This window comes from Lactuca saligna, chromosome 5 (genome assembly GCF_052625555.1).
Source record: "Lactuca saligna cultivar CGN05327 chromosome 5, ASM5262555v1, whole genome shotgun sequence".
Taxonomy (NCBI): domain Eukaryota; kingdom Viridiplantae; phylum Streptophyta; class Magnoliopsida; order Asterales; family Asteraceae; genus Lactuca; species Lactuca saligna.
In genome coordinates, this window is record NC_136421.1 from 273,031,627 (window position 1) to 273,044,235 (window position 12,609).

General features: G+C 30.9%; 1 protein-coding gene across 1 annotated transcript; it reads left to right on the top strand.

Moving 5' to 3' along the window:
- The first annotated feature begins 2,166 nt into the window (after nucleotides 1-2,166).
- On the top strand, nucleotides 2,167-7,777 carry LOC144997852 (uncharacterized). Its single transcript, XM_078957714.1, has 7 exons — nucleotides 2,167-4,367; nucleotides 4,461-4,551; nucleotides 4,644-4,801; nucleotides 4,944-4,995; nucleotides 6,716-6,795; nucleotides 6,893-6,986; nucleotides 7,067-7,777. The coding sequence occupies exons 1-7, from the start codon at nucleotides 2,316-2,318 to the stop codon at nucleotides 7,642-7,644; spliced, it is 3,105 nt and encodes a 1,034-aa protein (XP_078813840.1). The 5' UTR covers nucleotides 2,167-2,315; the 3' UTR covers nucleotides 7,645-7,777.
- The last annotated feature ends 4,832 nt before the right edge of the window (nucleotides 7,778-12,609 follow it).

Genomic DNA, 12,609 nt, shown 5'->3' on the forward strand with positions numbered 1-12,609 from the left:
AAATTAAACTTTACGAATTAAGCCTGCAGATACATGTGTTACACATTAATAGCAATTTTGGCTTCAACACTTTCTTTCTACATCTCTCTTATTATATATTTTCTTTTACAAGAACCACAAACCACATTAACCACCAAATCTAGTTGCTTAAAGAATTCATGAGCACCATCATGATTATTTGCTAGTGTCACAACCACTAACTGAAGTTGGTGTGGTAAACAATGTACATAATGTACGGAACTATTATCTTTTAATATCAAAGATTTCAAACCAACGAGCTTTGGAACTCTACTATGAAAAGGACAACTTGTGAGATGAGCTTTTAGAGATGAGGCCTTCTAGTGAAACCAAGCCAATTTCAGGCCACCAAACCCTACAACTGATGAAAAGGCCCTATGGTATGGAGTAACGGGAAGCGTGTACTTTGTCACACTCCCTGTCTTCCAAAGATACCTAGAGGAAATATACCGCTCATATTACTAGCTCCATCGTAGGGGTGGAAAATCATGTTATCGTGTTGTGTTTTAGTCTGACACGACACAACAAGATGTCATGTTTTTTTAACTAACATGAAAACAAACCAATTAAAAAACAACAGAAATGACATGACACGCCAAAGATAACATAAAATAACAGCTAGTTTATTTATTTAATTTTTAATCATACATAACCGAAAAACACGACAAATAAATGTTAAATCGTGTCGAATTTTAAACATGAACACGACATTGGATTTTTTTACACTTGATACGAACACGACACAAACACAAATTCAAATTTCAGTTTCATCCTAATTTTGTTTCATGTCGTGTATTTTTGTCGTATCATGTTACCAATTGTCACTCCTACTCCATCGTAACCTTGCCCCCCCTCACCTATTTTTTTCAAATAATTGACAAAAGATTAAGACATCAAAAAAAAGGATTCAATATCGTAATAAAGAAATAAAGAGTTTATAATTTCTTACCTTAGTCACACTCAAGTTGTTGTCTGTAAATACAAAGTGGATGGCGGCTTTAAGAGTTAAAAAAGATATATCAATCATGTGGACAACTCCAATAAATCTTTCCTTCATAATTGCAAAAGAAGATCTTGTTTCCCATTTGGAGCATCAAAATAGAATGGCCTTCTAGCTTTTTATTTCATTAAATTTGGGTTAATAAATTTAGACTACCTAAAAACTTTAGGCTACTTTATGTTTTGGCTTATAAGTTAGGAAAAACTCAATTTTTTTTAAGGGTAGCCTATTTTTTTTTTCAAAGGTACTATTGACATATAGAAAAATTGCAAAAAAATTAACTACTCGGTAAAATTTAATAAAATTTAAAGGATGAAATGATTGAATGATCATTAACTCTTCAACATTGAAAGTATATCCCTTCTCTTCTACCTCTCTTCCAACATCTAGCTAAGTGAGCACCATTCACCTTAGTTTACAGGGTTGGTAGAAAAAAAAGAGTAAATTACACGAATGATCCCTATGATTTGGGGTAATTTGCACGTTTGGTCCTTTACTTATTTTTTTAACTTGGAAGGTCCCTATTGTTTGCTTTTATTACGTGTTTAATCCCTACTGTTTTTTTTGTTACGCACTTGGTCCCTATCTTACCTAAAAATATTATTATTTAAATAAAAAAAATTGTTGGGTAGGTAAGGTAAGATGAAGATGAAGAGGGTGGGGTTGGAGTGTATTTATCTAAATAAATTAAAAAATCAATGGCAAAATAGTATTTTTAGCTAAGACAGAGACCAAACGCGTTTACAAAAACAAACAGCATGGACCTTCCGAGTTAAAAAAAAATAAGTTATGGACCAAACACGCAAATTACTCTAAACCATAGGGACATTCGTGTAATTTACTAAAAAAAAAATGATGATTATGATGAATAGATATTTCATAGATTGATAGTGCTAAAAATAAAATTGAATAGCTATTTAATTGATGTATTCAATTTAATTGATGATATATCAATTAAATAGTATAAAATTCAGTTAGAATATGAATGCTATTATGTTTGCATTTTGCATTATATTGGGAAAAAAAAATTTACCATGAATATTATCATATATACTAGTTTTCCCCATAAATCCCAAATATGGGTATGTTATCCATTAAAATAAAACCACGATCGTCACCCCCCTCGGACCCTCCCCCTTACTTTTCTCTCTTCCACTTCTCTTCGCCCCTCTCTCGTAACCTCTCATTTCTCAAGAACAAAACATAATTTTTTTCCCTGAAAACAAAAGAAAAACAACTTTGGAAATTCAAATCGGTACGAGAAGAAACCCTGTTGTGTTGTTCTTCATGTGTTAAAATGCAGCGGAGAACGGTGACGATTAAGTGGGATCAGTTAGATGACTTCATTGATGAAGACGATGAATTCTTTGAAAGCACGAATCGTCTCTCGGCGGTTGTCCCTCTTGACATGCCTTTATCAGAATTCGATTATGATGAAAACGACCAAGATTTTGATGGTAGTAACGTTTCTTTCAACAAACTTTCATCGATCAACTCAGTCAAGGGAAATCAAAACTTTATGATTAATTCTCAATATGACATGTGGATGGTTGCACCTGGGTCAATCACCGACCGACGAAGGCGGCTTCTTGAGGATATGGGGTTGAACAACGACAAAGATTTTACTCGGTTAACCACCAACAAACTCAACAAAGCATATACGAAAAGATTGGTTTCGACAAAACCTGTTATCACTTCGCTAGACACAAAAATAGCAGACGAAAAACCAAATGTTGTTTCAGACGTAAAAAAATCTTCAACACCTTTAGAAGAATCTAAACATGTTGAACAAAAGCAGCATGAGTCTCTCCCGTCGGCTGAGACTCAACCTCAACCCCCACCTCAGTCTCAAGCTCCGGCTAAACTTCATTCACAGGCCCACCATCCCCAGTCTCAACCTGAACCACAACCACCACAACCTCGGCCGGCGCCTCAGGCTCATGTTCAGACCCAAGTTCAAGCTTCAAATTTTCCTGTACTGTTAATCCGTTCTAGATCCGATGGTGACATAGATACAAGTTCCTTCAACACGAAACAACGGAAAGAGGAACTGATTGGATCAATTTCTAAGCAACGCCTTACAAGAACATCATCTGAATTGGTCACACCATCTGTCGGATTACCATGTCAGTATGCCAACGTTGTTAGAGTTTTCACACCAGGACGAACAAAAAAGTCTTCGGTTGCTAAAGCCAAGAACAAGGACAACACTAACAATGCTACCACTAACACACAATTGGATTCTTTCTTCTTGATCAAGAATCTGGATACAGGGAAAGAATTTGTAGTTAAAGAAACCAATGAGGAGGGCTGGAATAAGGTGAGTGATCTTCAAACGGGGAAGCAACTCACAATGGACGAGTTTGAGAAAACCGTCGGGCATTCACCTATGGTGAAGGAATTAATGCGGAGAACAAGCCGCAAGAAAAACGGCAACGTCACCGGAAAATTGGCTTCCACCAATTCTTTAATTAGCAAGAGCTTTAGAAATAGCAAGAAGAAAGGAGCTGCAATATTGAAGACCATAAAAAGTTCGGTGAAAGGATCGAAGGTAGAGAAAGAAAAGGATGATAACGTAGCAACTAAGACAACCACCACCACCACAAATAACACTTCTTCATCTTCCTCTAAGACAAGCGGAGAACAAAAAACCAGTGGCCAGCCAAAAACCAGTGGAGAACTAAAACCCAGCGGAGAACAACAGAAAACTAGTGGAGAACTAAAAACCAGCAGAGAACAACAGAAAACCAGTGGAGAGCTGCAGAAAACAAGCGGAGATCAACAGCAGAAAGCCACCGTAGAACATGAGAAAACAGGCGGAGGACAGCCGAAACCTAGCGGAGAACAGAAAACCGTGGGAGGACAGAAGAAGTGTACTTGTGTAGAGCAGAAAGCGTCAACTGACAAGAATTCCAATTCAGAATGGGTGAAAGCTAGAGCTCATGGTAAACCCGTGAAGGAATTCTCAGCATTGCATCTATGTCAAGAAATCCAGCTGGCTCATGATGGTTCGATTTGGACGATGAGATTCAGTTCTGATGGTCAATATCTAGCCACCGCTGGGGAAGATACAGTTATCAATATTTGGGAAGTGCAAGAATGCGATGTTATGTCAATGCGATTAGAAGACGTCGACAAGGGTTCAATTACTCCTGATAACAGGCCACCATTACCAGATAGTTCACCCATGCCCGCAGATAAGAAAAAGAAATCCAAGAACAGTAAAAAGAAAGGGGTTCCTGATTACGCAAAGGTCCCCGAAACTATGTTTGGGCTATCAGATATACCCATTTGTACGTTAGAAGGCCACAAAGATGATGTCTTGGATCTATCTTGGTCAAAATCTCAGGTGATGATCAGTTTTCCATTTCTGTTAATTTTCCTATGGCTATGTATATTTATCTCGATATAAAATCAAGATTTTGTGATCATTAATTGGCAGTTGTTGCTTTCATCTTCCATGGACAAAACTGTAAGACTTTGGGATATGGCAACCAAGAAGTGTCTGAAACAATTTACCCATAGCGATTATGGTACCCAAATAAATTCTAAACAATTTTTAGTTTATGATTGCATTTTCAAGAAAGTGTCCCATGTATCTCATGAGGGAGCTTTTTTGTTGTAGTAACCTGCATACACTTCAATCCAGCTGATGACAATTACTTCATAAGTGGTTCATTAGATACAAAGGTTAGAATGTGGAGCATACCCAGTCGAAAAGTCGTAGATTGGAGTGATGTTCATGACATGATAACTGCTGTATGCTATTATCCTGATGGGCAGGTACAACCTATGCTAATTGGTTTACAAAATAGTTATGGTATTGATATTGATATTGATATTGATCCTTAAGATCTCATACATAATTTCGTCATGGTTAAATCTTTAACTTGAATATAATGAATCTTGTTATGTTCAATTAAAGGGCGCCGTTGTTGGATTACACAATGGGGATTGCAAGGCATATTGTACTGCTGGTATGGATGATTTATCAAGGTAATTAACTTTTCGTTATGTTCACATCTGGGTAACTATCTTTTTTTTTTTTTGTATATATCTAAGTAACAAACTTTTTGGAAGTGTTCACATATGACCATTATGACCTGCTATAGCAGGTTAAATCCTAGATGTGAACGCTTTCAAAAAGTTTGTTACCTAGATGTGTACAAAAAAAATAGTTACCCAAATATGAACAAAACGAAAATTAAAAATTAAATTACATGAATGGTCCCTGTGGTTTGGGGGAATTTGTGGTTTTGGTCTCTAATTTATATTTTTAACTTAAATGGTCCCTACTGTTTATTTTTGTTGCGCGTTTGGTCCCCATCTTACCTAAAAATACTATTGTGCCCTTATTAATTTATTTTTTAAATTAATTTTATTATCTATGTATTTATTTTTTACATATTTAAAAAAAAATTAATAGACCACACATATTTGTATCTCCTCGGATGATCTCTACTGTTTATTTTTAATTAAATTTTTTTTAACTCGGATGATCCTTACTGTTATTTTTGTTACGCGTTTGATCTATGTGTTATCTAAAAATAGTATTTTTCCCTTATTAATTTTTTTAATTAATTTTCTTATTTATGTATTTATTTTTTATAAAAAAAAATTAATATACCCCACATATATGTATCTCATCACCGTAAACCTGAAACCACATTTGACAAAATTTAATTTGAGTCTTACCATTCACCATCTCATCTCTGATCCTCCCAATCTTCTATTTCTTTTCCATCTTTAGTAACATCGACGCCTTCACCGTCTTTTTTTTTTTTTGGTACTTCAACTCTGACGAACCAACACCATAACCTACTGTCTCTTCATCTTTAGTGGGTTGTGATGTTGATTCAACGGAGTTGAAGGACCGAAAAAAGAAGTGATGATGAAGACGTCGATATCACTAAAGATGAAAAATAAATAGAAGTTGAGAATGATGAAAGATGGAATGGTGAGGAGATACAGATATGTGAGGTCTACTAATTTTTCTTAAACATATAAAGCATAAGTACATAAACAAGAAAACTAATTAAAAAAAATTAATAAGGGGACAATAGTCTTTTTAAGTAAGACAGAGACCAAGTTCGTAACAAAATTAAATAGTATGGACCATCCGAGTTAAAAAAAAATTAATTAAAAATAAACAGTAGAGATCATCCGAGGAGATACAAATATGTGTGGTCTATTAATTTTTTTTAAATATGTAAAAAATAAATACATAGATAATAAAATTAATTTAAAAAATAAATTAATAAGGGCACAATAGTATTTTTAGGTAAGACGGGGACCAAACGCGCAACAAAAATAAACAGTAGGGACCATTTAAGTTAAAAATATAAATTAGAGACCAAAACCACAAATTCCCCCAAACCACAGGGACCATTCATGTAATTTAATTTTTAATTTTCGTTTTGTTCATATTTGGGTAACTATTTTTTTTGTACACATCTAGGTAACAAACTTGTTGAAAGCGTTCACATCTAGGATTTAACCTGCTATAGCAGGTCATAATGGTCATATGTGAACACTTCCAAAAAGTTTGTTACCTACATATGTACAAAAAAAAGATAGTTACCCAGATATGAACATACCGAAAAGTTAATTACCTTGATAAGTCATATTCCCTGTATAAAATACCAAAAAAATTCAATTTTTTGTTCTACACGAGTTTACCCTAATATTATGTTTTAGATTGCAAACTCGAGCAAAAGGATCAAATTGAGTTGCATACCAAAGCAAAAGCCGACCCAAAGAAGATAACCGGTTTTCAGGTAACAATAATCACTTTGTTCTTATCATAAGTAAAACATTTTTTTTTGTTATATACATGCTTTAAGCCATCTAATTAATTAATCTTGTGACATGCAGTTTTCTCCATCAAACCAATCTGAAGTATTGGTTACATCTGCGGACTCCCGTATTAGAATTCTAGAAGGGTCACATGTCGTGAATAAACTCATAGGTACACCTTTCCCTCCTTTTCATTTTTTTCACAAAAACCCTCTTTTCGAAATAGATAAAAAGGCATTGTTTCATTTACAGGTTACAGAAATACTAGTAGCCAGTTTTTAGCTCAATATAGTTCAGATGGGAAGTACATAATTTGTGCTAGTGAAGACTCACAAGTATTCATTTGGAAGCATGAAAAACCAAAAAGTAGTGGTGGTGCTAAATCCAAATACGTGACCACTACTTCTTATGAACACTTCCCATGTACAGAAGTTACTGTCGTAGTACCATGGTCTGGAAGCAGCAAACTTCAAAGGTTAGACAATGAACCACAATCCACTCGACACTCCAAAAGATTGGGTCCAGATCCTCAAAAGTCAGAGGATAACGTACAAGCTAAGAAATCATCACAGTTGCCACCAGTTCCTAAAAACAGTACAGAAAAAGGTACAAATTCCACTGTAGACAACTCAGAACAACCTTCTCGTAATGAGTCAAGTATCGGGGTTAGCGATTCCGGTGATACTTCGTCGCGGTTAGACGGTGGTAATAACAATACTGCACAGTCTACAGCGTGGGGGTTGGTGATTGTGACTGCGGGAGTGGGTGGTGAGATCAAGGTTTATCAAAATGTTGGGTTGCCGGTTAAGGTTGGAACAAATTTGTTTTAAGAACTCAATAATTCCAACGTTTTCTACTATTAGCATTCGTAAGTTGTAAATATGTACAAAGGATTTAGAGAGAATGAAAGAGTAAATCAGGTAGTTATGTAGAAACTGAGGGCTAAATATGAGATTATGTGGAAATGAGCATTTTTATTTTTGTTGAAAAACCATTTATTTTTGTTGAACAACCAACTGAGTTTTATCAAGTTGAGACTGTGACGAATTTAAAACAAAAAGTTATATGGTTTAGGTTCTTTATATTTTTCAACAAGATAATGTAATTTCTAATATAAATTTATATATAATTTCTATAAGATGTTAGAATTTAGGTAGGTCTTAGGACCTACCTTGAATACATTTTGCTACACCCTTGGAGCTAGTCCGAAAAAATGAAAAAATTATTGTTTGTCTATCACACGGTGCGCGAAGTAGTCACTTATTTTTTAATGTTTTAAGTCTTTTTTTTTTTCTTTTGGTCACTTATTTTTTATATATATTTTTGAGTCTTTTTTTCTTTCTACAACTTTTAATATGTGATTTCACATGTATCTTATATGGTATCAGAGTCGATATTTGCACGTTCTTGCTTATATATATATCCTTCTTTGACCTAATCGAGTCACTGTCTCTGAAAATGAGTGTTAGTGTATTTAATATTGTGTGAAGCGGTCCTTTATGTCTAGATCTATATATGTTGGAGTTAGTCGTATAGCTATGATTTTATTTTAAGGTATGCCAAATAGTAAACAAAATATAAACGAGTGACAACATTGTTCAAACCATAACAAAATATAAGTATAAATGCATTTTTAACTAAATTGTTTGTTTTAAGTTGCACATGATGTTGTCTTATATCATCAAAATAATCTAAATTTGAATCTAATCGACATAGACAATAATGTATTCTCTTCTACTAATTTCAAGTTTTGAATATAATAGGTCATATCGCAACCCTAATTTCTTTTATTTAATATATATATATATATATATATATATATATATATATATATATATATATATATATATATATATATATATATATATATATAACCTTAATTTTGTGTTTATGGATCAAGGCTCACCCTTGCCCTATATTAACTATGTCTCGGGTTGGAGTTTCATTTATCTTGACAATGACTTTTTTTGGAGAGCTAATATGTGACTCCACATATATTTTATAATTACATTATATCATGTGATATGACTGGGTTTTATAATTATTTTGGTATTATATTATAACCCATGGAAACCACGGGCAATATGTTAAAATTTATTATATAAAGAAAAAAGATATTATGAATTGAAGACAAGGGTTTATCGTGGATTTCATATGAACTTTAAATGGAGGCTCAGGCAAAAAGGAAAATTATGATAATGTATCCATGATTTTTTTGGAATACATTAAAATCTGAAAGATTTAATATGATTTTAAAAGACAAATACTATATATTTCGAAAAAAGGTTATTAAGATAGGATTTTGTATTTTCAAATATTGAATTCAAGTTGATTTGGTACAAAAAAAACAGAAAATTATATAAATCATAGAAAAATGTCACATGCCAAAGAGGAATATTAGAAAATGAAGATATGATATTTTAGGTTTCGTTTATGAAGATATGTAGATTCTTTATACCAAATAATATAACCTGTTAAAATACGATAATATCTATAAACAAAATCTTATATTTTTTTATTTACTATATATATATATATATATATATATATATATATATATATATATATATATATATATATATATATATATATATATATTGTGTGTGTATGTGACTAGGATCAAATGAGAACACCTAAGAGCTTAAGAACACGTGAGAACAGATCTGAATCATCCAATTTTTAAGATGTGTGGCTATAATTAATTGTTATTTTTCTAATTATTAATATATTTAAATTTTAGATTAAAGAAAACTATAAAGGGTAATAAGGTAAATAAGCATTACCCTAATTTTGTAAACTCCTATAATTACTCTTTGCCTCTCTATTTCAATAACCTAATCTCATAGAGCATACAATCGACACATTCATCATCTCACCGGCTGATACCTACGCCACTATGCTACTATTATCATCATCGGACCTTGCTACTATTATGAAGTTTTCAAGCTCCGATTTCTTCAATTTGAAAACTAAAGTTTGATTTCTAATTCTCAAAAACCAAATTGAATATTCTGATTTTTTTTTTTTTTTGCTAATCTGATATGAACGAATGGTAATGTTAGCCCTGTTTAATGATTTTTGAACTTTACTTTTTGATTATTTGTATTTGAATTGGTTTTTCTTAATTATAGCTTTCGGTAAGTATTTCTTTAAGGTTGTTATGTCATCTAAATGCAACACTATTGTATTTTTTTGTGAAAAAGAGAGCAAATTCTGATTTTTTTTTTTTTTTTTTTTGAAGTTATAATCATTACCGACTAAAAGAACGCAATATTTTTTGAGTTTTAATCGTTAATGAGGTTTACTTTTTGAGTCTATAAGAGGTGTTTAGAAGGTGATTTATTCAGTTGTGTATATTTCTGCTTTTTTGTTTGTTTTTAATATAGATTTATTTATTATCAATGATTATAGTCGTTCTTTATTAATTTCTGGTTGAAAGTGTATTTGGTTAATGAGTTGAGCACTTTGTTTACAATAATACAAAAAAAAAAAAATTAAAACTGATGGCCTAAATAATTGTAATGATGAATGATGAATGAACATCTTCAACAACTTGGAAGGAGTAGAAATGTATTCTATTCATTTATGATTATAGTATATCAAGATATTGTGATTTTCATTTGTGATTATAATTATATTCATATATGATTGTAAATGTGTTTTGTTTATTTATTATTAAAGTTTTAGTTGATGTTTTATCTCTAACTTGTTTATGTTAATTTAAGATTACAATTTTACAACTATATTTTGATACACAACTGATTTATTTATTTACGAGTATAACATTTATCATTTATGAATAAAAAAATACAAACCAATATTTATATATGAATTTGATCAAAATTTAAATGAATATTCCGATAATTCAATCTATTGATATTTGATTCATGATAAAAAAAACCGGTTTTTAGAGATATAGAATAATTTATGGTTTTATTAATTTTAGTTACATTAAAAAAATGAACTTTAAGAATTCAAATTATTGATTTTGTTTAACATGTCTAAAAGAATGCAATACATTTTTTTTTTGAGAAAGTAAAAATAATAATGATATTTGTATCTATTAATAACAAGAAGAAACAAAATTAAAGAAGAAACAAAATTAAATTAATGAGCTTTTTTTTAAACATGATCTTTAAATTATAAAATTAATATTAATATCTCAAGCTTATAGGCACATAATATTTTATTATTAATTATAACTATTATTTATGTAAATTACACGATTAATACCATATGGTATATGTAGGCAATATTTATATTTGTATTCTCAATTCAATGGTTGCTCTCGTGTATGTAATCATATTTGATTTTTTATATATAATCATATATGATTTATATAGACATCATTATTTTTTATCCATATAAATCATATGTGATTAGGTACATATAATCACATGTGATTATATGTATTTAATAACATGTGATTATAGTTAACAAAGAATAATTACTGAATCGAAAATGTGACAATGAATCTTTTCCACATAAATCATATATGATTGGATACATATAATCACATGTAATTATATATATTTAATCAGATATGGTTTATGTAGACAATATTTTGCGGTTTCGATTGAATAATTGTTTTTGTGTATTTAATCACATATGATTATATGTATATAATCACATATGATTTGAGGTGGACAAGATTCATTTTTGTCTTCTCGATTCAATAGTTGTGGTCACGATCTTAATCATATATATATATATATATATATATATATATATATATATATATATATATATATATATATATATATCACATGTGATAAAATACATGAGAACAACTATTGAATCGACAAAGCAAAAATGAACTGTGTCCATATAAATCATATATGATTAGATTCATATAATCAGATATGATTAGATGTATTTAATCACATATGATAAACTTGGATAAAGATTCATTTTCGTGTTTTTGGTTCAACATTTGTTATCGTGTATATAATCATATGTGATTGTATGTATCTAATCATATATGATTTATATAGACCATATTTGTCTTTTCCAAATAAAATCATATGTGATTAGAAACATATAATCACATCTGATTAAATGTATTTAATATATGGGAATAAATTGTATCAATCTACTAAGAATTACATCAGTCCCTTTTATATATGGGAAACTATACATCCATATCTAACTATAGGATTTTGAATTCTAACATTTGGAGTTCTAATGAATTTATTATGATTTTTTTAAAACAATGCATGAAATTTCTTACAGCATGGACCATCCTGAGAAGATTGTCAATTTTACACCTCAAGGATTTGGAATTTAGAAATGTTATTCAAATTTTGAAGAAACTAGACATACTAAGATTTCTAGAAAACTAAGTCTCATGATTTTTTGATGTTCTTATTAACTTGCACGAAATTTGGGAAAATTGATCATAATAGGTTTCAAATCACTTTTAGTTTTCTATTAAGGAATTAATGGTTAAGACTTAAGTTTATCACTTTTTATATGATTGTTGGCTACTTATTAGGCTATTGAGATGTGAAATCTAATTTAACCTAATGTCCTTAATGCTTGGCTTAATGAGCATTCAAAGTTAAGGACTTTCACATAAAATGTCACTATTACACTTATTAGGGTTAAGTTGTCAACTTAACCCATTAAGCTTTTTAAGTCACCTCTTGGAAGGAAAACGAGTCTTACACATAGGCAAATTAAACAAAGACATCAAAATATGTTTGGAGAAACTATGCATGAATATAAAATCCAGCTTATTATCTCAACAACCAAACATTCAAGTTGTTGAATACGTTTGGGAAAATAAAGTCGAG